General features: G+C 37.8%; 2 protein-coding genes, 1 non-coding gene and 1 pseudogene across 3 annotated transcripts; 2 read left to right on the forward strand and 2 right to left on the reverse strand.

Moving 5' to 3' along the window:
• Positions 1–203: 203 nt before the first annotated feature.
• On the forward strand, positions 204–1446 carry LOC116204377 (annotated as a pseudogene).
• An 8585-nt stretch (positions 1447–10031) lies between these two features.
• Positions 10032–13997, reverse strand: LOC116202669. Its single transcript, XM_031534264.1, has 2 exons — positions 11762–13997; positions 10032–11257 (listed from the first exon to the last, which is right to left on the reverse strand). Exons 1-2 carry the CDS (start codon positions 13926–13928, stop codon positions 10623–10625), a joined length of 2802 nt encoding a protein of 933 aa, XP_031390124.1. The 5' UTR covers positions 13929–13997; the 3' UTR covers positions 10032–10622.
• A 22-nt stretch (positions 13998–14019) lies between these two features.
• Positions 14020–17665, reverse strand: LOC116204378. The gene is made up of 5 exons (XM_031536455.1): positions 17499–17665; positions 15063–15933; positions 14495–15020; positions 14250–14332; positions 14020–14073 (listed from the first exon to the last, which is right to left on the reverse strand). Exons 1-5 carry the CDS (start codon positions 17663–17665, stop codon positions 14020–14022), a joined length of 1701 nt encoding a protein of 566 aa, XP_031392315.1.
• LOC116206486 lies at positions 15310–15416 on the forward strand. The gene has a single exon (XR_004156715.1). It is a non-coding gene; the product is annotated as a small nucleolar RNA R71 (small nucleolar RNA).
• Positions 17666–24887: the final 7222 nt, after the last annotated feature.

Here is a 24887-nt window from a genome sequence, read left to right on the forward strand (position 1 = left end):
TAGCTAGTACAATTAGATATATATATATATATTTTTTTTTATCTTTTCTTAGATTTATGTGTCTAGCATGTTTAATATCAAAAAAAGAAAATCTTATAACATATTCCCATGATATCACGCTTGCCTGTCTATATCATCCTTTCTCCCAGAGGATCAAGCGTCCAAAATCCATTTGTTCTAAACTCCGACTATTGTTGCCAAATATGGGTGCTAAAGAAACCGAATCGATGCTGAGAGGGCAAATATGGCAGAACTTGCTCGGATTTGCAGAGTCCATGGCTCTGAAGTGCGCTGTGGAGCTCGGCATAGCTGACATCATCCACTCCCATGGCCAACCGATCACGTTGGGCCAGATCGCCACTTCCATCAGTGGATCCTCATCCCCGGACATTCCCTCCCCTACGCACATCAAGAGGTTGCTCGTCCACGGGGACATCTTTGCTGCCCATCGACCGTCGGACGGTGGAGACACGCTATACTGGCTTAACCACTCTTCAAGGTGGCTGATGACGGAATCGGAGTATAACCTGGCACCCTTGGTCATCATGCAGAACCACCCGATCCAGCAGGCTCCATGGCATTACTTTGCTCAATGTATTAAAGAAAGTATTGCCAAAATCATATCCTTTACATATCTCTACAAGGCGTACGTACAATAATTACGATAATATCAACAGAAGGGATGCCATTTGACAAGGCGCATGGGGTGGAGATATGGGAGATGACAAACGATGCGACGGCGTGTACCACCAGGATTGTCATGCAGGCGGTCTTGGGGGCTTACGAGGACGGGTTCAGGTCCGTTAGATCAATTGTGGATGTGGGCGGTGGGATCAGCGGAGCGATCGCCGAGATAGTGAAGGCGAACCCCAATATCAAAGGGGTCAATTTGGACATGCCCCACCTCGTGGCCACTGCTCCCGCGTACCCGGGGGTCGAGCATGTCAGCGGAAATATGTTTTTGAGTCCATCCCCTCCACTGATGCGGTCTTCATGAAGGTGTAATCATGTAAGTTTTATTATTATTATTATGATTATTATTATTGTAATTATTAGTCAAACATCATTCATTTTCATTTACTGAAGGTAGAACATTATATATTCCTAGTTAGAAGATTAAAAAGTGGAAATCATCTATTACGTACGTGCATTGGATATTGCACGACTGGGGAGACGAAAATTGCGTGAAAATCCTGAAGGACTGCAAGAAGGCAATACCAGAAGGTAGAGGGATAATAATAGATGCGGTTCTACAGCCCGAAGGTAGAGGGAGTCTTTAACGATATAGCCGCCATATTTGATCTGGTGAAGTTCGAGCACGCATCTGGCGGGAAGCAGAGGACCGAACCCGAGTGGAAGAGCCTTCTGGCGGAAGGAGGCTTCCCCCGTTACAACATCATCAAGTTCCCCTCTTTTTATTCCATCATCGAAGCCTTCCCGAATTAATCTGCTTTGCCATTGTCTGTGTTGCGCATGTTATGTGCACAACGGTGAATGTTACACGTTCCTTGTAATTGGGGCAGCTATAAATAATAAGATTGTTTTACTATCATGGCCCAGTTTGAGACCCGTGCATACCATTCTTTAGCAGTAATAAAGTTCATTCTCACTATTGGGACTCTGAGGTGGGCCCATAAAATATTTAGGTTATGTTTGATAACTAAAATTAAGTACTGAAATTAAATTTTCAGCACTTAAACTTGTTTGATAAAATAAAAGAAAAATTAACTTAGCTTAGTTATTCAGTCAAAAAAGTGCTTAATTATCAAGTAAGTCATAACCTTTTTTTTTTTTACTGACTCGCTCATCCTGGGACTCTTTATACTATGTTTGCAACGTAGCCCCTCAACTTTTACAATATTTTCAGATCAGTCCACTCGTGTTTGGGACATTGGGGGGAGAGGGCGACGGCCCGACGAGTGGGGAGGGTGGTGGCAGCTAGTTTCATCGGCGACCTTGTCAAGGTTGTGGTGGCCGGGATCGAGGGTCTCCACTGCCTAGGATCGAGCTTCTTCTGTCTTCGATCGAAGAGAGAGAAAGCTCGATCTTGAGCGGCAGTGGCCTCCAGTCCCAGCCACCACCACCCTCTCCCTCTCCAATTGGAAAACCTTGATCTTTTTTTTTTCAATTTTCATTTTTTAAACTATTCTGAATTTTAAAATATTAAGATAAAATGTGGCCAAAAGTGAAAAGAAATTAAAGTATTGAGCATCTATCTAAATATAATTTTAGTCATTATAATTTTCACCTAACCGAACACTTTTCAATCAATTAATTAAGCACTTATTCTATTTATATCTTAAATTTTCAGTACTTAAGTCCAAATAAACGCACCCTTAATAAGAGGCTCCACTGCATCCTCAGCTCCTACTTATACCGAACTAATTCCTCTCTAGTCAAACCCAAAAAATCCATCTAAGTTCAACCCTATCACTTCCACGTGATTTTTAAGCATTCTTCCTTTTTGTTGTAAAGAAGGTTTATGGTTATGGATTTAAGATACTGAAATAAAATTTTAATAATTGATAAATAATATTGGTAATCCCATGAGAGATCAAATCTCAAATCTATTGATTTATGCATCAATGCACTACGACATCTTTTCTTTCAGTATCAACCTTGGTATTCGGAAACTTATCATGTCCTAATCAATTCAGTGTAGCCGAGTCGGCTCAATAAGAAGTAAAAGCTTTCCTATTCAAAGATTTTTTCATTTCACAAGACTTGAACCTGAGACCTTATTTAAGATGAATAAGTGCGAAATCGCTTCAACGACATCTTTTTCAAAGGAGATATATAAGTGTAATACGAGTAAACTTCCACTTTATACTTACTTTCCATATGCTCCCAAAAGATCCACTTCATCTCACTATTGTGACATAAGTTAAACGGCCTTCCTTAGCTCATTTTTCTAATAGATGTTACGCACGACATTGCAGCATCTGAAGATTCAGAACTTGACTGCGGAATTTTACATCCCTTAACTTCATAGGCTCTCAGCTGATAAAACACGGTTTCCGTCATATATAATCTGCAATGGCCGCAGTATTTGGTCTTTGTGCATACCTGGTGACTGCTCAAGGAATTGGAGGAAACTTCTGCAGCTCCGTCCTCTGATGTTTCCATTTATTAGTTATCGAGTTGGTTCTGGCTCTTCTATCTCTTTTTGGCATGACTCCTGGCTCCCAGTGGGTCCTTTGATCAAATTTTGCAGCAGAGGTCTCCATTGTTTCCCTACTCTTGGAGAGCACGCACAGGTGAGCGCTGTTCTGACGGATGGTATATGGTATTGGCCGAGAACTTCAAACCCTCAAGCCCCCATGATCCAGGACATGGCTGCAGCACTCGAACTTTCCTATCAAGACAGGGTCTTTTGGACCCCTCACAAATCGGGGCAGTACCTTTCTTCTACTGCCTGGAAGTGTTTACGTCCCATAAGTCCAAAAATTGAATGGAGCAATGCCATTTGGTTTTACGGGCACTTTCCTCGTTCTTCATTCATAAGCTGGCTTTGTGTACATAACAAATTAGCGACTAAGGACCGTCTTTTAAATTGGGGGATTCAGCTCGTAGCAGCTGAATGTGAGTTTTGTAGTTCACAGTGGGAGACCCGTGACCACCTCTTTTTTGAATGTCCCGTCACCCAAGAAATCTGGAGAAATCTGTTGGCTAGAATTGGCTTGCATCGCTCTATGGTCTGCTGGATTTCGGAATTCAATTGGATAACCTCCCTTCGAGGTAGGAAACTTGATGTGATTTATCTGAAACTTCTATGGACGCATTATATTTACAGTATATGGCGAGAGATGAATGCTAGAATCTATCAAGGTCAGATCTCATGTACAGCAGCCATGGTTCGGAAGATATTTGCAGACGTGAAAGCAAAGTTAATTGTACTCCCCCGGTTCTCTCACAAAGTTGTAAATTTTGTCCTAGTCGATTATATATTTAACCCCCCTCATTCTACTCATAGCTAACACATTCTACGGTGTAATTAGGGGTCTTTTAGTTTTGTTGATTTTTTGGGGTAAATGGTACTTGATGTAAATCCCTTTTGATTAATGAAAGTCTCTATCATTTATCCAAAAAAAAAAATCTGCAATGGCCACATTAACAGTTTTGCGTCAGTGTTCTCTCGAGCTTGATTATACGTAACTGTGCCTCCTATCATGCCACAACCTTATGCTGGGGTGATTTAAGGAGAGCCCTTAAATGGGATATGTGCTCATAGCTCGCCAGGAACAAATTAAGAGGTTCCATCTCCCGGCAGAAGTTGAAATATATTTGGTGGACAAGAACCGTGCTTGGATAGGAAGTTGATAATATATATATATATATATATATATATATATAGTAGATGTACGTAAGTACATATAAATGAACTTGAATTTTGTGTTTTTTTTTTGTGAATGAACTTGAACTAATTAATTCCTATGAGGCACTAATTTTCCTAGTTGTCTTAGGAACGAGATGGCAGTGTAGTGTAGGCACTTAATTTTGTCTCAGATATCCCGTATGTGATAAATGGATCTCTATAAGAATGACTTAATATCGGAATACCGAACTGATTGTACCCTCGGAAGCTTTTTTTCGTAGTTTCAAATGGTATTTGATCGAGGCGGCACATAGATCTTTCTATAGGACTCTAGTTATAAATAGCTTCGATTTGACATATCAAGGACCCCTAAACACTAATCAACCTTCTTATCAGGATGAGTTTATAAATCTACTCTTGTGTAATTTTGTCCTTAAACTTTTTATACTTTTTACAATACATGGCCAAAAATGAACTACTTGCCAATCAGTACAGGTTGTTCATTCTTCCTGACCTTCCCAAGTTTCTGTCTTTTAAGTGCGCATCTTAAAAAAAGAAAAAAAGAAAAAAAAAGTTATCGCTCATTTAGTAAAATTTTTGCGAGATATCTGTACTCCCGAGATCCTAACTTCTTCAATCTTCTTCAATATTCGAAAGGAAAATCTTCTTCAATCTTCAAGAGAAAGGATTTTATAATAAAAAAAAAAGGTTGATTGAAAAGAAATTAAGGTAAAAATGGGGTGCCGAACCGATGGTTCTACGTTCTTGAGCCGCCTTGGCTGGAGGTTGCGTGTCACGTTATTCAGAATCCTATTTTCTTATAATAAGATCATTGACGCCTTTATACTAAAAAAAAAAACATATACCACATACTATACCATCAATTTATGAAATATCTATAATCATATTGTGATCCTACTTTAGTCATCTAATGGAGACCGTGTATATATATAGTATATATACTAATGAATATATATATATATATATGACTATATAGTGAGCAGTAACAATCCTTTTTCAAGAAATTAGGATTACTGAATTCACTATCCCTTGGAATTGGAATCGTCATTATTAGGGGTTAAGAATTAATGGGCTGTGCTGACCGTTTCTTTTTTGTCAGTATGAGCCAGTGCGTGTGCATGCAAAACCGAAATAACTAAACGTGCGTAGCTCTTTATATAGCAAGTCAACCCTATCTAGATTACCTTATTGAGAGAAGGAAATTGGGCCATGAGGGTCAACATCAACAATTTGCACGTGAATTGTTCATGATCGAAGGTGGATTTTCCATCCGTAATAGTTATTATATGAGTAAATATTTTCTAGATAATGGTCCAATTTTACTTCAAGTATCGTTCTATATATAGGATCGATCCAAGACCACCTTTCGTACACGAGAATAGAATGGAACGGGAATGGAATCTATAGAATGAAATCTAAGGCTATGTTAGACCGTCGGATTTGGCATGGGGATTGGGGTAGGATGAAATGGGATTTGAAATTCCAAGGATATTTATCCTAATCAAGTGTTTGGGAGATACCAAGGTATGGAAATAATTATATAAGTTAAATGAAAAATATGTCCAAAAATAATTATTTTTTAAAAGCTTCCTAAGATAGCTACCCAAAAGAATTTCTTCAAATGATTCTCAAATAAAATAAAATAACTTATTTTTATATTTTAAAATAAAATGTTCTGAAATATTTTTTTGGGTAAATGAGAAGGGACGAGGCCCAATTGTATTAAAATAGAAAATTAAGTAATATAAGAGGCGTTTGGTTTCAAAGTTAAAGTAATTTTGATTTTGATTTTGATTTTGATTGTGGAAAAGGACAAATAAGATGGTATTATAAATTTGACTTGAGAAACGTGTGTTTTTATTGTGTAGTGGGTAGAGTTAAAATTAAAATTATGATTCTAAATTCATTTCATCAAGCCAAACGGATCCTAAAGTCTAGGTATAGTGACTCTTACAACATTTCCAAACAAAACAAGATCAAGCCCATGAGGGTAGCTATTCATCCCATGAACTCCCAAAGGAAGTGTTAGCGAATAATTCTCCAACCGATCCGCATACATGTTCCCCTAGCGATATAGATGTTCCGGTACAACTGACTAGTCCCGATGACACAAAGCACGAATGTCTCTAAGACATAAGGCAAACAAATATGGAGATAGCAGGCACCCCTAGTGAATGCCTTGACCCATAAAAAAGGTCTCAGTAGTCTCTCCGTTCCACAAAACTCGTAAGTTCGGAGTGGTCATGCAGTCCAGAATAACACTATGGAGCGTTACCAGTATACCTACCTCCTAGAGAGTTTCAACAATGAAATCCCAAGATAAACTATCGTACGCCTTCTCCAGATCAACCTTCACTGTCATGAACCCTTCTTCCTGCGCAAAGTTCTCATGATATGGATGAGTTCATGAGCGACAATTATGTTATCTTGGATATGCCTCCCAAGAACAAAGCTAGCCTAGTTAGGGCCACCCACGATGGCATAAAAGGGCTCAAGCGATTGGCGATGAGCTTAATAACCAATTTATACGACACATTGTATAATCTTATTGGGGCAAAAATTATGAATTACCTCAAGATTAGCCACCTTCGAGATAAGCACGATCAAGGTGTGGTTAATCTCCCGGGCTAATTTTCGACCGCTAAGAATATCCCGAACAAGACGTACCACCTAGTCCTTAACCACTGACCAGTTCGACTGATAGAAAAACGCACGAAATCCATCCGGCCGTGGGGCTTTGAATGGGAACATGTCCCATAGAGTTATTTTAACCTCATCTACTGAGACCTCCTCCTCCAAACACGGCAACCAATCGGATGCAACCACCGGGAAGGGAGAGTGAGAATGAGTCGTGAGCCAGAGATCTCCTCAGAGTAGAATCGGCGGAAGTGGTCTATGACAAAATTCTTCAAAGTAGCTTCATCGAAGCACCATTCGTCGTTCCCCACCCTAAGACCCTCAATCCTTAGTGCGTTCCTTTTAATTATAGCTTTTGAATGGAAATGCTTGGTGTTACGATCTCCAAGCTGCACCCAATCGCTCCATGATTTTTGATACCACAACAATTCTTCTTGTGCCAGCAGCTCCTCAAGTTCTCTCTCCGTTTCCATTTCGAGCTACTTCAAAAAGTAATAATGACATTGCTTCAAGGAATGTTTGTATCCCGCGAAGGCGTGCCAACAACTTGCTCTTCCTCTTGTTTATATTGCCGAATACACCTCTGTTCCAACATAGCAGGTCTTGTTTGAACTTCTCAAGACCGATAGGTAGCTCTACTTCCCGTGACCAACTTTGAGAGATAAAGCCCTAGAAGCTCGGATGGCGTTGCCAAGCTGCCAGGTAGTGATCCCTTTGCAAATATATATAAAAATAAGCTCAAATTCTACCAGCAAGTGTACTGGGTCAGATCAAGTAATATAGTGATGAATAGAGTGTCGATCCCACAAGGATTAATTAAGTACTAAACCTATATTAGATTCTATTATTATCTAAGCAATCAAATTAAGAGAATTAACTAATTAACTACTAATCAACCTAAATCGTCACAAAGAGCAGAAAGAGAATTGTACGAAAATATATCAATTGAAAGTGGGAAAAACAGAATCCACCCTAGTTTCACTAATCAGATTGCCATCATGTTATATAGACTGATAGCTATGTGATTATTCAAGTGAGTTTATCAAGCCTTTAAAATTAAAGTCTTAAACCTCTAATTAATCAATCAGCTCCCGCATCTCTAATTAATAGTGGACTCTAAATTATAATCATACACCTTCCAGTGCTATGATTGTCTAATGCCCTAAATTAATTATCCCTAATGTCTTAGCGAATAACTAACTAGAAACATTGCATTAATCCCTGGATAATCTCTAATTAAACTAATTAACGCAGCTATCGCATTTAACTAATTAGTCTAATCAAGAATTCCTAACAAACACTATATCAACTCCCGTATCAATAGTGTTTCTAACAATTATAACCAATTAAGAATTAAAATTGAAATTATAGGAATTGCAATCATGAATCATCAATACATCTATTAATCCTATAACATGGCGACAATCATCATATTAGCTACCTAGGGTTTCATCATATTCCCACAAAAGAAGCTTAGAATATCATGGAATTGAAAACACAATTATAATTCCAAGGAGTCATTGCAATAGAATTCATATTCAGCAGTAAACTCAAGATATTGAATCCTAAAACAAAAACCCAACAATTCCTTTAAGGAATTATCTCTTCCACAATTCTTCGCTTCAAATCAATTGATCCAGGTGACGGCTCCAGACAAGACCCTCTCCAAAAACTCTCTAGGTTAAAAGAATGGTGAAAGATGGCTCCCCCCCTAGGGTTTCCTAATCTTGTTATGAGGAGTATTTATATCCACAACAAAAAAAAGATTTCCGAAAGATATATGCTGGCTCCAAATTGCGCAAAACTCCTCAATATTGCTCGTAATTCCATCTAAGTCCTCAAAGACCTACAATATCAAATTACACATAATTAAGCACCGACTTCTTATAATTTCTATAAAATTAATAATAATTTAACATGAATTGCACAATAAAATATGAGTATAATATGCCCTTATCAACTTCCCCACACTTGAACTTTTGCTTGTCCTCAAGCAAAATAAATAAGACCAAGGAAAGAAATCTATCAGAGAGAGTACAAATTTTCATATTCACTGATTTAAGCATTTGATATCTCATAATTTATTACTCGTTATTTTGTGGTGCCCACTGCTCAAACCAAACTGGAAACATGTGATCAGAGTACTACAGTTGAAATTAACCAGCTAATCTAGAGAAAGCAAATTTTAATCCAAGCGTTTAGCCTAAGATTTCTATTTCAAAAGTAAATACTCAGTCCTATAAGGAAAAATACACATTTAAACTTCATAGCTGTTAGCAGGCATATAATCCCTCTAATTTTCCCTCCAAGCAAGTCAACAAGGTAGTGAAAGCATATGGTATCTGCTTCGTCCCTAGGTTTTCTTCCTTTTTATTACAAGTCTTAATTTATTTTTTTGTTTTTGCATTCAATTTTTCCTTTCTGTTTAAGAAGCAAAATTTTTTTTTTTTTTTCAAGTCCAATTTTTGTTTGAACTTGTGCCTTTCCGCTCTTCTCGTTATAGTGAGTTCATTGAGTCGGCACATCCCGGGCTCATCACCCAAGTGACCGGGTTTTAAAGGGACCCCTACGAACTCTTCCTCACTCTAACATTCAAGTTAGGATACTCATAACTCAATTCTTGAGTCATTGGAGTAAAGGCTATGCTTGCTTTTTTTTTTTTGAATGCTCACTAACACTTTTCAGACTTCTTTTATAGGAATCACTAAGTACAAAGCTTCTTCTACCTCTTTCACTAAATGTTAAAGTGCTATTAGAATAATTAAAAAGAGGATATACTAACTAACTTTGCTTAGAAGTAGACCTGTTTATTTTTCACTTAAGGACTTGACCGACTCTTAAACTTCAAACTCTAGGGCTAAAAACTAGGTAAATTTGATTTCTAAAGATTTGACTAATTAATTTTAACTAAGTACAAAAATCACAACAGTGGTGAGTAGGGCGCCTAAGTGAGTCAATTTTTTTCAAACAATTCCTGAACAAATGCTATCAACAGTATTCTTCGTACAATCTCTAGATTTCAATAATTAAAAAAAATTAAAAAAAAAAAAAGAATTTGGCCTAACAATTGCCAGATAACTTAAGGACAATTATAATTCAAGGTGACAGGGAAGTATAACTATTTATCAACAAAGACAGGCATCAGATGTCATGAGTAACAAATTAAATCGCAGAATTCAGACATCAACACTATACTCAATTTTATACTCCATCTGTTTAGTATCTCCCTTCCCCACACTTAGATTAAACAGTGTCCTCACTGTTCCTAATGTAGCTCTAGTAAAACGAAAATAAAAATAAAGAACATAAGAGAAAAAGAGATACTAGTACTTCCCCGGTTTCGAAAAATTAAGTTGAAGCAATTGGAGTTCCAACTGGTATAGCAATAGAGAGAGTCAGCAGTTGTTATCCACCCTGGCTTCAAAAACAAAAAGAAAACAACAAAAAGAACAAAAATAGCAGATAATCCATCTTAACTAAAACAATCAAATAGCAAATATCCCAAGTCTACCCAATGAGTGGGTGCTTGATAAAGTACAAACCAACAGCAAATCAAAATAAAACAAATGAAGCAAAAGAATTGAGAGCCAACAGGGACTTTAGCTCTTAGACATGGGCTGCCTCCCATGAAGCACTTAGTTTATAGTCGCTAGTTCGACTTTTCCAATTCTTCAACCGAATTTGCTAGATCCACCGTAGTGGCATCACCATCAATATTTTCCCCTTCAAAGTAATGCTTGAGAAGATGACCGTTTACTTTAAAAGTGCGGTCATCTTCTGACTTCAGCTCAACTGCACCATAGGGAAAAACATTAGAAATAACAAATGGTCCAGACCATCGAGATTTTAACTTACCTGGGAACAACTTCAAGCGAGAGTTGTATAATAGGACTTTCTGACCAGGCAAAAACTCTCGCTTTAGGATGTTCCTATCATGCCATCGCTTGGCTCGCTCCTTGTATATCCTAGCATTTTCATATGCTTCCTCTCTCATCTCAGCCATCTGATTCAATTGGAGCAATCTCTTTTCACCTGCAGCTTGTAAATCAAAGTTAAGGTATTTTATGGCCCAATATGCTTTGTGCTCAAGCTCTACTGGTAGGTGACATGATTTACCATAAACAATCTTGTATGGGGACATTCCTATGGGGGTTTTGAAAGCTGTCCTGTAAGCCCACAATGCATCATCAAGTTTTAAAGACCAATCTTTCCTAGATGCATTGACTGTTTTCTCTAAGATACGCTTTATTTCCCTATTGGACACCTCAACCTGTCCACAAGTCTGTGGATGATAAGGGGTGGCAATTTTATGAGTAACTCCATATTTTGATAATAATTTTTCAAATTGCCGATTGCAAAAATGTGATCCCCCATCACTTATAATGGCTCTAGGTACCCCAAATCTTGAAAAGATGTTCTTTTTCAAAAATCTGATTACAACTCTGGCATCATTACTTTGTAGAGCAACTGCTTCTACCCATTTTGAAACATAATCAACAGCCACAAGAATATATTTATTTGAAAAAGAAGAGGGAAAAGGACCCATAAAGTCTATTCCCCACACATCAAAAAGCTCAATTACAAGAATGCTATTTTGTGGTACTTCATGTCTCCTAGAAATATTGCCAGTTCTTTGGCATGGAGCACAAGACATAATGTAATTCCTGCAATCATGAAATACTCTAGGCCAATAAAATCCACAAGATAAGATCTTAGTTGCAGTTCTTTCCACACCAAAGTGGCCTCCTGCTTCCTTAGAATGACAGTGTTGTATTATGCTAAGTTGTTCAGTTTCAGGCACACAGCGTCTAATTACTTGGTCAGCACAATATTTAAACAGATATGGTTCATCCCAAAAATAGTATTTCACATCATGCAAAAATTTCTTTTTCTGTTGAGATGACAAACCATATGGTGTGATGTTGCTAACCATGTAATTGACTATATCAGCATACCAAGGTAATCCTTGGATTTCTGCTACATGCAATTGTTCATCAGGGAACTTTTCATTAATGGGTGAATCTAAACAATCAGATTCCAAACGGGATAAGTGATCAGCCACTACATTTTCAGTTCCCTTTGTGTCTCTAATTTCCAGGTCAAATTCTTGTAGCAGTAGAATCCAACGAATTAGCCTAGGTTTAGCATCAGCTTTGGCAAACAAATATTTCAGGGCAGCATGGTCTGTGTATACTATGATCTTAGAACCTATCAGATAAGGCCGAAACTTGTCACATGCAAATATGACTGCTAAAAGCTCCTTTTCAGTTGTGGCATAGTTCTTTTGGGCCTCATTTAAAGTTCTACTAGCATAGTATATTGCATGAAATACCTTACCTCTCCTTTGCCCAAGTACTGCTCCTACAGCATAGTCGCTGGCATCACACATCAGCTCAAACGGAAGCTCCCAATTAGGTGCAACGATCACTGGTGCAGAAGTGAGTTTCTCCTTCAATAAATTGAATGCCTGCAAACAATTGTCATTAAAAACAAAAGCAGAATCTTTTTCAAGTAAATTACAAAGAGGTCTAGAGATTTTAGAAAAGTCCTTGATAAATCTCCTGTAGAAGCCAGCATGTCCTAAGAAGCTCCTTACTCCTTTTGTTGAAGTGGGTGGTGGCAACTTCTCTATTATCTCCACTTTTGCTCGATCAACTTCAATCCCTTTCTTTGACACCTTGTGACCTAAGACTATACCCTCTCTTACCATAAAATGACATTTCTCCCAGTTCAGAAGCAGATTAGTCTCCTTACATCTTTTAAGCACACAGCCTAAATTTGTCAGACAAGATTCAAATGACTTCCCAAAAACAGAGAAATCATCCATAAATATTTCAATAAAATTCTCTAACATGTCAGAAAATATAGACATCATGCACCTCTGGAAAGTGGCAGGTGCATTACAGAGACCGAAAGGCATTCTCCTAAAGGCAAAAGTGCCATAAGGACAAGTAAATGTGGTTTTCTCCTGGTCCTCGGGTGCTATATGAATCTGATTGTAACCAGAATAACCATCTAGAAAACAATAATAATCATGCCCTGCAAGTTTTTCTAGCATCTGATCAATGAAGGGGAGGGGGAAATGGTCTTTACGGGTAGCATCATTTAGTTTTCTGTAATCTATACAAACTCTCCACCCAGTCACAGTACGAGTCGGGATTAATTTATTGACCTCATTTTTAACCACAGTCATACCACCCTTTTTGGGCACTACTTGAACAGGACTAACCCATTTACTATCTGAGATAGGATAGATAATACCTGCATCCAACAGTTTAAGCACTTCTTTCTTCACTACCTCTTTGAGAGTTGGGTTAAGTCGCCTCTGTGGTTGCACTATGGGTTTGCACTCAGCTTCCAACATTATCCTGTGAGTGCAAATCAAAGGGCTGATCCCTTTGATATCTGCAATAGTCCATCCTATTGCCTCCTTGTGCTCTCTCAGCACGCTTAGGAGCTGTTGCTCCTGATCACCTGTCAAGGAAGAAGAGATAATTATTGGCAAAGTATCATCTATTCCAAGATAGGCATATTTTAAATGGCTAGGCAATGGTTTAAGTTCTAGCACCGGGGACTGTGTCAAAGATGATACTGGTTTTGTCGCACTAGTGCCCAGCTCCTCATAGTAGCGAGCCTTGATTTCTGATACCTTCTCCACAGATTCTTCCTCATGCTCATCATCATCACTCCAATCGTCCAGATCCCTAAGGACTGATTCCATTGTATCCACACCTGCTTTCTCCTCCACAGACTCAGAGATAAGCTCATCAATAATATCAATGGTGTAACATGATTTGCCATCATCAAATTTCTTTATGGCGTCATAAACATTAAAAGTTATTTGTTCATTCATAACTCTTAAAGTGAGCTTACATTGTTCCACATCTATTAATGCTTTACCTGTCGCAAGGAACGGTCTGCCAAGGATCATGGGCACCTCTCTGTCCTCCTCCATCTCCAAGACTATGAAGTCGACTGGAAATATGAATTTGTCTACCTTCACCAGGACATTCTCAACAATACCCTTTGGATATTTGATACTCCTGTCAGCAAGTTGCAAGGTAATATGAGTTTTCTTGCATTCTCCAAGTCCAAGTTTCCTGAAAATAGACAGAGGCATTAAATTTATACTTGCACCTGAATCAATAAGAACGTTCTCAAAATGAAAATTCCCTATAGTACAAGGAACAGTGAAACTCCCCTGATCTCTTTGTTTGCGTGGTAAGTTAGGCAAGTCCTTTTGGAGAATCATAGAACACTCTCCTGTAAGCATCACAGGCTCACTCCCATCAAACTTCCTCTTTTTAGTGAGCAGATCCTTCATGAATCTAGCATATGAAGGCATCTGCTGGAGTGCTTCTGCAAATGGAATGTTGATTTGCAGCTTTTTAAAAACATCTAGGAATTTAGCAAATTGGGCGTCCAACTGTTGTTGCTTCAATCTTCCTGGAAAAGGGACAGGAGGAACATACGGTTTCACCCCTAGTGACTTCTACCTTGGTTCCTCCACCTTTTGCTTACCTTTGTCTTTCTCCGGACTCTCCTCCTGAGTTTGAGCTTTTCTATTGACTATTTCCAATTCCTTGCCACTCCTCAGCATTATAGCATTGACACCCTTGGGGTTCTCTTCAGTGTTGCTGGGTAAAGACCCTGATGGTCTATTACTCAATTGCTGAGAAATCTGACTAATCTGACCCTCTAGGTTTCGAATAGTGGCTTGTTGATTCTGTAGCATGGTGTCAGTCTTTTGCATATAGCTCAACATGAGCTCTTCCATTCTCGACTGACTTTGCTGAGGTGGAGCATTCTGAGCAGGGCCTTGCTTTTGGAATCCAGGTGGCGGTTTAAGTGCATTATTCTCATTCCTCCATGAGAAATTAGGATGATTACGCCACCCGGGATTGTAAGTGTTCGAATAAGGCCCTTGATTACTCCGTTGGAAGTTGTTGACAAAGTTCACTTGCTCTCCATTGGGTGAAGCCGAGGGATTTCCAGACATGCATTCAAGAGTCGAATGTGGTCCTGAACACAACTCACAAAAAGCAACCTGATTAGTATTAAAAGAATGTGCTGAGGTGAGTTTACTTACCTGGGTAGTGAGAGCTGAAATCTGGGTTGTCAAATTAGCAATAGTGTCCATGTCATTGACTGATGCCACTCTTGATTTACTTCTTTCATTCTGCCAATTATGTGCACTGGAGGCCATCTCTTCTATCAAAGCACCTGCTTCATCATAATTCTTACCCATCAGTGCGCCTCCTGCTGCAGCATCTACTAGAGACCTCAATGTATCATCCAGGCTAAGATAGAAGACCTCAATTAGGAGATTATCTGGCAATCCGTGATGTGGGCACTTTCTGATTGCCTCCTTGAATCTCTCCCATGCCTCATAAAGTGATTCACCATTGAACTTGGTGAAGTTAGTGATTTCGTTCCTCAATCTTGCAGTCCTAGCTGGTGGGAAAAATCTCCTGAGAAACTTAGATGAAAGGTCGGCCCAGGTGGTGATGGACTCTTGTGGCAGTGAATTGAACCAGGCTCTCGCTTTATCCCTAAGCGAGAAAGGAAAAAGCTGTAATCTAATAACATCATCAGTGACATTATTCATCTTTACCGTGTTACAGTATTGGAGGAATCCTGCAATATGCTCATCAGGACTCTCGTTGGGATATCCTCCAAACTGATTTGATTGAACCATCTGGATGAGTGCTGGCTTCAGTTCAAAGTTATTAGCTGGAATAGTGGGCCTTCTGATCGCAGAACCCATAATAGTAGGTACTGCATAGTCTCGAAGTGCTCTGGCAGCACCCTGTATTTGGCGGTTGATGTCATCATCTGCCATCTCAACTACCTGCAATTCTTCCCTTCTTCTGTTCTCTCTTCTCAACCGATGCAAGGTGCGCTCTATCTCAGGATCTAATGGTAGAAGTTCAGCACTTCTACTCCTGCGCATAGAATACCTGCAAAGAGAACAAGAAATAAACACACAGTAAAGTGCGCCTAAATTAACAATAGAACTAAAGGTGGTCTAATATTAAGTTAATCCCCGGCAACGGCGCCAAAAACTTGATCCCTTTGCAAATATATAAAAATAAGCTCAAATTCTACCAGCAAGTGTACTGGGTCAGATCAAGTAATATAGTGATGAATAGAGTGTCGATCCCACAAGGATTAATTAAGTACTAAACCTATATTAGATTCTATTATTATCTAAGCAATCAAATTAAGAGAATTAACTAATTAACTACTAATCAACCTAAATCGTCACAAAGAGCAGAAAGAGAATTGTACGAAAATATATCAATTGAAAGTGGGAAAAACAGAATCCACCCTAGTTTCACTAATCAGATTGCCATCATGTTATATAGACTGATAGCTATGTGATTATTCAAGTGAGTTTATCAAGCCTTTAAAATTAAAGTCTTAAACCTCTAATTAATCAATCAGCTCCCGCATCTCTAATTAATAGTGGACTCTAAATTATAATCATACACCTTCCAGTGCTATGATTGTCTAATGCCCTAAATTAATTATCCCTAATGTCTTAGCGAATAACTAACTAGAAACATTGCATTAATCCCTGGATAATCTCTAATTAAACTAATTAACGCAGCTATCGCATTTAACTAATTAGTCTAATCAAGAATTCCTAACAAACACTATATCAACTCCCGTATCAATAGTGTTTCTAACAATTATAACCAATTAAGAATTAAAATTGAAATTATAGGAATTGCAATCATGAATCATCAACACATCTATTAATCCTATAACATGGCGACAATCATCATATTAGCTACCTAGGGTTTCATCATATTCCCACAAAAGAAGCTTAGAATATCATGGAATTGAAAACACAATTATAATTCCAAGGAGTCATTGCAATAGAATTCATATTCAGCAGTAAACTCAAGATATTGAATCCTAAAACAAAAACCCAACAATTCCTTTAAGGAATTATCTCTTCCACAATTCTTCGCTTCAAATCAATTGATCCAGGTGACGGCTCCAAACAAGACCCTCTCCAAAAACTCTCTAGGTTAAAAGAATGGTGAAAGATGGCTCCCCCCCTAGGGTTTCCTAATCTTGTTATGAGGAGTATTTATATCCACAACAAAAAAAAGATTTCCGAAAGATATATGCTGGCTCCAAATTGCGCAAAACTCCTCAATATTGCTCGTAATTCCATCTAAGTCCTCAAAGACCTACAATATCAAATTACACATAATTAAGCACCGACTTCTTATAATTTCTATAAAATTAATAATAATTTAACATGAATTGCACAATAAAATATGAGTATAATATGCCCTTATCAGGTAGCGAAAAGGTCTAGATGGTTTCTTCAAATTTAGGTTTTCACAAAAATTAATCATAATGAGGGTGATGATCCGATTTAACTCCAGGTAGCACCCTGACCACAGCATCCGAGAAGCAAATTCTCCAGTTCGAAGTACGCACTGCTCGATCAAGCCTTTTGAACACCCGGTTATAACTTCCAGACCGAGACCCAATCCACGCGAACCTTGGTCCAGTACTACCAAGGTCCAATAGATTACATGAGTCGAGAACTTCCCTGAACTTGAGACACTTAATCGGGTTAGCTAGAGATGCCCCAGATTGCTCCTCTATGGCAGCAATTTCATCAAAATCCCCTAAAACCATCCACCACCACCACCACCCCTTCTCCATTCTTCTTCTTTCATTGGTAGATTTGGTAAATTTGAAACAAAATAAGGTCGATAATGTCATTTTCACAAATTATTATCTATATCCAACCACCAACCCTAATTGGGATTAGTTCCTTAACAAATATACTTGGTCTTATTCCGATCCCAATCCCCACCCTATTATCACTAAATATGAGTTTAGGATTTTAAAACTTTTATCCCAATCCTTCTCCCAATCACCAAATGCAGCCTAAGTGTGCGCACCCGAATTTCGTCTCGTCGGGGCACACGTGCGCGCGCCTATGCAACGCGGCTTGGGAATGTCCACCTTCCTAGGGACGCGCGACAGACGCACATGAGAAGGAGTCGCCGCTACCTGTTTACGACTAGAAGGTCGAGGGCCGGTGAGTCGCCCAGGTCTAGGGGTCTGGATACACCTAGTATGCTAAGGCAATGGTCTTGTATGGAACCGAAAATTCCGAATTCGGGGGTTCTATTACGTGTGGGCCTATATCCCACACGCCCTTTCGGTACTCTAACTTGCTAGGCTTGCCATTTTATTTATTTACCGCGTGATTTAGGGTTGCATTTGACTCGTCCGTTTTGACACCGTAAATTCGAAGAAACACTCAAACCGTCCACTTTCCGATCGGGATTATTACATGAATAAATATACAACATAAACCCTTACATTGTTATCTCAAATAAATAAAAGACAAATTACAATAACTGAATCCCGGTCGGTTCGCGTTCGGCCATTATTTCACTCATGCTCACCGTCTGGTTTTGGAAAAGACCGAAAATTAAATTAAATGTGCACTCGGTGTATGAGGGCATTGAATCCCGTGATCGACGGTTAAGGGCGTTGGACCCTGTGTGAATCGCCTCCTAAATGATCGGACTCGATCCACATAACAAACAAGTGTTAAAATATAACAAGCAAGCTCAAATAAACAAACAATGAGGTTTTTGTTATCGCCGAATTTACGTGAATTAATTTATTATTAACCGGGGTATCTTGGTATACAAATCCTACCTTAAAACAAACAAAATGAGTAATAGATAGGGCATGTAGCATTCGGCATTATTTTAACGGACCCGACAGACATGATATCCGTAGTCAAGTCCTGAATGTGTGGGTTATTTTTAGATTATTCTATATCGTGACGATATGACTTTTACAGATTAAGAGTATTTTCACCTAAAACCCGAAACCTAACCCTCTGCTTGACTATTTGCCCATGTTTGATTATGCCGAGTTTGTGATTAATTTATTTTCCCATGTTTTGACCAATTCTATGCACAAACCTACGCTAGGATTATTGCAGGACAAGAAACGGTAGTCATGCCATTAAATCGGTAAATATGTATGTGCATAAAAATCAAGATTACGTTGCGCATACCTCGGTACTTTTGAAATTGTGAATTTGAAAAGGGCATGGCTAACAGTTCTTGAACTGTCGACGTGATTACAGATTATTAATCGGTTCGTACAATTCATTTAAAGAAGTCAAGTGATTTAATTTCGCCAAATTTAACGTCCCGATTATCCCGTATGTAGAAATTTTAGGTTAATTAAAAATTTACCGAATGCTTTAGTCTACGAATTTCGAGTCGTCGGAATAGCCATTAGTTGACCGCCCAGTAAACTCTAATTTCCGACCGTCTTAAAATTTTTTAAAAAATTGATTTTAGGCCGAGTTTGCATGATTAAACCGATTCATGTGAGGTTTCAATTAAAACGAGAAAATAAAGCGTTTAAAACACAGATCAAGAGCACATTATCACGTCAAGCACGATAAACATACATATTTTTACACAATCGGTGCCGCCATGATCATGATAAACATACAAACATATACAAACATTATATTAACGGAATCGATAAAACGGCACCAACTCATGGAAGCGGGAAAACATAAAAGAACACACATTGTCATGTTATATACATATGATTACTAAAACAAAAAAATTTGAGCGGCGCACATACGTCAAGAATCCAAATAGGAAAGGATTGGGTATCTTTAGAAAATGTCCAGGGACTGAATTGAATAATTTTAAAAGAACAAGGACTGATCTGAACATTCGAATAAAGTTCAGGGGACTGATTTGAAAATTCTGGAAAAATTAAGGACTGTGTAAAAATTACTGAAAATGTCCCAGGACTTTTTGAAATGAATTTGAAAGTTCGGGATGATCTGAAAAGTGAAAAAATGTCCTAGGGACTGAACTGAAACAACATGAAAAGTTCCCGGAATAGGTTTAGAAATTCTGAACAATTCAGAGACTGATTAGAAAATGGTAAAAATGGCTGGGACTTGACTGAAAGGAATTTTAAAATTCGGGACAGATCTGAAAATGGCGGAAAATAGCCCCGGGACTAAACTGAAACAATTTAAAAAGTTCCTTAGGATGATTGAAAAATTCTGAAAAATTCAAGAACTGATTGGGAAATATTAAAATGACCAGGAATTGACTGAAACGCATCGGAAAGTTAATGGCTGATTTTTTTAAAAAGATGTCCTCAGGACTGAAGTGAGACAAAACAGAAAGTTCATAAAACCAAGTTCGGGACAAATCCGATCATCCACGCAGCCCAATAACGCTCATTTCACATCATGTCCATCCAAGCAAACGTTAATATTCAGAAATGGAGTCCTAAACATGCCACTAAGTTGGGAATTTACCTAGTTCGGGAAGTCGAGGGGCGATTCTGTAAATTAAAAAAAATCGCCAGATGAGTTAGGCTGCTGGGGGAGTGGGCCGAACTGGGCCGATGGGCTGACTGGGCTAACGGGGGCGAACTGGGCCGAATTGGGCTGAGATCCGGACTGGGCCGAGCTACCGCTGAACACGGGCTGCACTATTGGGCCGGCATTAGCTGCTGAACCGGGGCCAAACTAGGCCGTAAGGTTGGGCTGGGCCGCACTGCTACCTATGAAAGGAGAAGGATGGAGGCGGTTCGAGGCTCCCGTGATGGCTGGATGCGGCGGCTTCCGACTTCCAAGGACTCCCGGCGTCCTGCCACAGGGTGACTCACGCGCCAGAGGGGTCTAGCTTATCTCGCCAACACCTGGAACCGACTAGGAGTCGACGTGAAGTCGCGTCCGCGATTCGGTGCCCCGGGCCGAAGGAGTTATGGAGGAGCTGAGGGTGTTCGTCTGCGAGATGGGGGTGTTCGGAGGTCGAGCTCCTGAAGTCCAACTCCGTTTTTTTAAAAAACCGAGAGGGAGAGAGTCCGGGCGAGAGAGAGAGCTGGGCCTCCTCAGGTAGGGTTAGGTTTCGATCCTTTTTTTTTTTTCTGGAATCCCCGGCGCCGAGGTCAAGACCGCAAAGTTTTTCTTTCCCCTTTTTTTCTTATTTTTCATTTTTCTTTATTCTTTTCCTTTTTAGCCGAGAAAGAAAAACGGAAAGAGGAAGAGGAATGCGGCTAGGGTTTTCGAATGTGATGGAAGGGCCAGCTGGAGATTGCGGGGAATCGGCTAAGAAGAGGAAAAATCGGAGCCGAGATTTGTTTCCTTTCCGGATTTTTTTTTGCTCAGGAAGAAGGAGAAGGAGGAAAAGTCGGGGGCCAAAAGGAAGGGAAAAGAGGAAGGAAGAAGAGGACAAACTAGGGGGAGGATGGAGAGGAAAGGTCAACTAACCGTTGCCCTCCTTTTTTAAAAAAAAAATGGGGTCAGCAGTCGGTCAGACCCGCTCTGACCGACTCTGACCCCTTTTGTCCTTTTTCAAAAATTAGTCGGTCAGACCGGCTTTGACCGGTTCTGACTGACTCTGACACCACGCGCGTACAAAATTAAAAATTCTGTCTTCTTGATCGGACGTCGGAAAAATAAATCGAGACCGTCATCGTGCTTAGAAAAATTCGTTGATCGATATTATGAGATGAAATTATTTTCAATCTCGAATTTTTGAAAATTGACGTCGATGTACGCGAAATTCGAAAACGTCCCAAATGGTATTATTTTTTGAAAAAATCATAAAATTGATGTTAAATTAGGAAAATTTACTATTTCCAAAACATCGTGAATACTCAAATAATTAATCAGAAATACTTTCCTCACGGGTGAAAAAATGACGATTTTGCCCCTCTGAAGCCGATGGATCAAAATTGAGTGCTGACACTAAGTTTTTTGAAAGAAAAAGTACTCTATCAAGTCGAACAAAAAATGTTGTTTAAATTGAATGATTTTTCCAACACTAAAAACAGTGGAAATATAGAATATTATTTCGTTCTATTTTGATCCCATGTACCAAAGGGGATTTAAGTGATGCCAAATGAAAAAATGAAATGACAGTATGAGATATCAATTTCATTCCATTCTTTTATATCCAAACGAGACCTAAGTGTAAAGAAATGTGCTCAGCTGACACACTTAAATTTCAAAAAGGTCGTACCAAAATAACTTTTCCACTTTAATCGTCTCTCCCTCGCCCTTGAAAAAATATAAAATGAATTTAAGGATTGGTCAATTACTCTCTTTTTTTTTTCTGGGTATTTGGTCAATTACTTGATATTATTTAGCATCTAGTAATTCACTTATATTTCAATACAATATACTTGAGTTACAACTTACGTAAAATAGATTCACTTGAAATCTTTTCTGACAAGTGGAAATATAAATTTTCTTGAAGATTTTTTTATAATATGGGACCGGCATGTATGATATATAAGCTTCTCTCAATTTTGATTTCTTTTTATAATTAACTCATACTGGCTGAGTTGAACAATATGTAATTATATACCTTTCCATTAGTTTATCAAGGAAAAAAACAGTTAATTATAAGGTGTTGATTGATAAAATAAATACTTAAAAATTAAGCACTTAATTAGTTAAGGGATGAAATGTTTAGAAAGTGAGGAAGAATGATAAAGAAGAAAAAAGTTGAGAAATAAAGAGCATCAATAAGTAAAAAATGACTTACTTCATTAAGTTAAAATTTTCTACTTATTTTATTAACTAGTTTAAACTCTCATTTATCAACTTTTCACATTTTTTACATTCATTTTCTCCTATAACTAACTTGTAATAAATTTTTAGATACTTATTTAATTAAACTGAAATAAACACATCCTAAGTTACCATCAGATGGTTTGGTATAATTAAAAATAGCCATAAAATAATATGTCGAGTGAAAACACGAAATTTGGGAAACGCAAAATGCATCATGTCCAACTTCAAAAAATTAGAATAACGTACCAACCAATAAAAAAACCTAGCGCAGTGAGAACGTAATGAGTTTGAGCTGGAGATTATCAAGAAATTCTTATAAAACCAATTGTCCTTCGAGGTTGAAACGTATAATCAGTTTCAGACGATGACGTGTTCACCTCATGTCCACAAGTGACCGTTGGATCAAAGAGCAGACAGTAATGGTATGTTTAGTTTCAGAGTTAAAATAACTTTAATTTTAATTTTAATATTGATTGTAGAAAAATGACAAATGAGATGGGATTTTAAATTTGACTTAATTTTAATTTTAATTTTGTTGTGTAGTTTGTTGAGTTAAAATTAAAATTAAAAATTTTAACTTGAAAAATATGTAATTTTTTTATGTAACATGTTGAGTTAAATTTCAAGTTCAAATTTTTTTATTACAAATTCAAACACGGCATAATTTCCCCCTTTACTTGCCAACAAACAATGAAAGCAGCTCCGTCTGTCTCTTGTGGGTTTGGGTGTTGGTTGAAGTGGATATATTTTTCCCACTCGCGGCCCCACCATTCCCTTTTTCTTTTTAATTTTGTAAAATTTACTTTTTAAATTTCCCCCGCTTTCTTTGGCATTTTTTAAATTCGATCCGAAAATTATGTCGTGTAATCCAATCGATGCATTATGCCAAAAGATCTGATAATATGGTCAACACATTGCCCCTGTTTATTGAATTCATATTCGACACCAATAAAGTTCTATGTAATTCGGTCAACGTGTTATACTAAATGGTATGATCTAGATCGAAATGTTACGCCTTTTTAGTGTTTTCAAATCTAGATCAGATAAGGCACTATGTAATCCCATCAACATGTTATGCCAGATGATCCAATTATAAACCTTTTTATTTCATTTTTAGTAATTTTCATTTTTAAAAATCCCCCTCCCCTTTTTTTAAGCGTCATCAAATCTGATCCGACCGATGGCACGTTAACCAAAAGACCCGATCATAAGGTCGATGCATTACGCCTTTTTAGCGTTTTCAAATCTAACCCCAATGAGCTTGCACACAATGCGGTCAACTCGTTACGCCAAATGATCTGATCATTAGGTCAAAAAGTTAAGCCATTTTAGTGTTTTCAAATCTGACCCAAATAAGATATCGCGTAATGTGATTGACGTGTTATGTCAAATGATTCGATCGTTATAAAAAATACTTTTACCGTAACTTTTATTTAGAAAAATCAGAAGAAATTTGTACTAGAGGTACTAGATATACAAATTACAACATATATAAAGTTCTTTTTCAAATTTTAATTTGTGAGTGCGAAGCCATTTCCATCTCTCTCGCTCTTTTTTCCCTCTGTTGTTCAATATTTTTAATTTTGGCCCGATAAAGTAGTGATGTAACCTAATTGGTTCACCAAGTCAAATGACCCATCATTATGGTTGACAAGTTATTCATTAAAAAATATAATGTCATGTTTTATGTTCATGGTGTTACAAGTTTTTCACTTCTATTTATCACTATAAGATTTAACACCATGCATCTTACTATATTCTCAATATCTGTTTTGTCTTTTTATGAAGAGTTACAAATATATCTGGCAAATTCTTGAGTCCAGATGCTGAATATTTAATCGTTGCCCTTTTATGAAATATTTTCCTACTTAAAGAATAATATTTTGTATGAGAAGAATAATATTTCGTATTTTTGAATCACATGTAATATTTTTCTCCTTTTATCCATATGGGAAGACCTGGCGTTATTTTCATAAATTTACAAAATGCAAATAAATTTAGTTTCTTAAAATCTATCATGTCTTCCTTTACTTAATATTATTTTCAAACCTTATTTTACTTATCCTTTTAAGAGCAAAACTATAAATTTTACATTCAAGAATCCACCAATTTAACACACTCAAAACATACTCCATGAAATAAAAAGAAAAATGATATAATATATGATAACATGATATAATCTTTTAAAAATAAAAATAAAATTATTTACTATTGATAGAAAGTTCATAATTTTTACAAATAAGTAAATTTATTATAGTTTTATGTTATATACTATATTGATTATTACAC

Source organism: Punica granatum, chromosome 4, assembly GCF_007655135.1.
Source record: "Punica granatum isolate Tunisia-2019 chromosome 4, ASM765513v2, whole genome shotgun sequence".
Classification (NCBI taxonomy): domain Eukaryota; kingdom Viridiplantae; phylum Streptophyta; class Magnoliopsida; order Myrtales; family Lythraceae; genus Punica; species Punica granatum.

Excerpts from the sequence above, each read along its gene's own strand:
- LOC116202669 (XM_031534264.1), bottom strand. The coding sequence starts at position 13,928 with ATGGAGGAGGACAGAGAGGTGCCCATGATCCTTGGCAGACCGTTCCTT. Across the intron at positions 11,258-11,761 it reads ACGCTGTGTGCCTGAAACTG|AGACTTGTGGACAGGTTGAG; the intron begins AACAACTTAGCA and ends CTTATCATCCAC.
- LOC116204378 (XM_031536455.1), bottom strand. The coding sequence starts at position 17,665 with ATGGAGAAGGGGTGGTGGTGGTGGTGGATGGTTTTAGGGGATTTTGAT. Across the intron at positions 14,333-14,494 it reads GAGTCCGGAGAAAGACAAAG|AAGCACTCCAGCAGATGCCT; the intron begins GTAAGCAAAAGG and ends TTCCATTTGCAG. Across the intron at positions 14,074-14,249 it reads AGTTTGATGGGAGTGAGCCT|GAAACTTGGACTTGGAGAAT; the intron begins GTGATGCTTACA and ends GTCTATTTTCAG.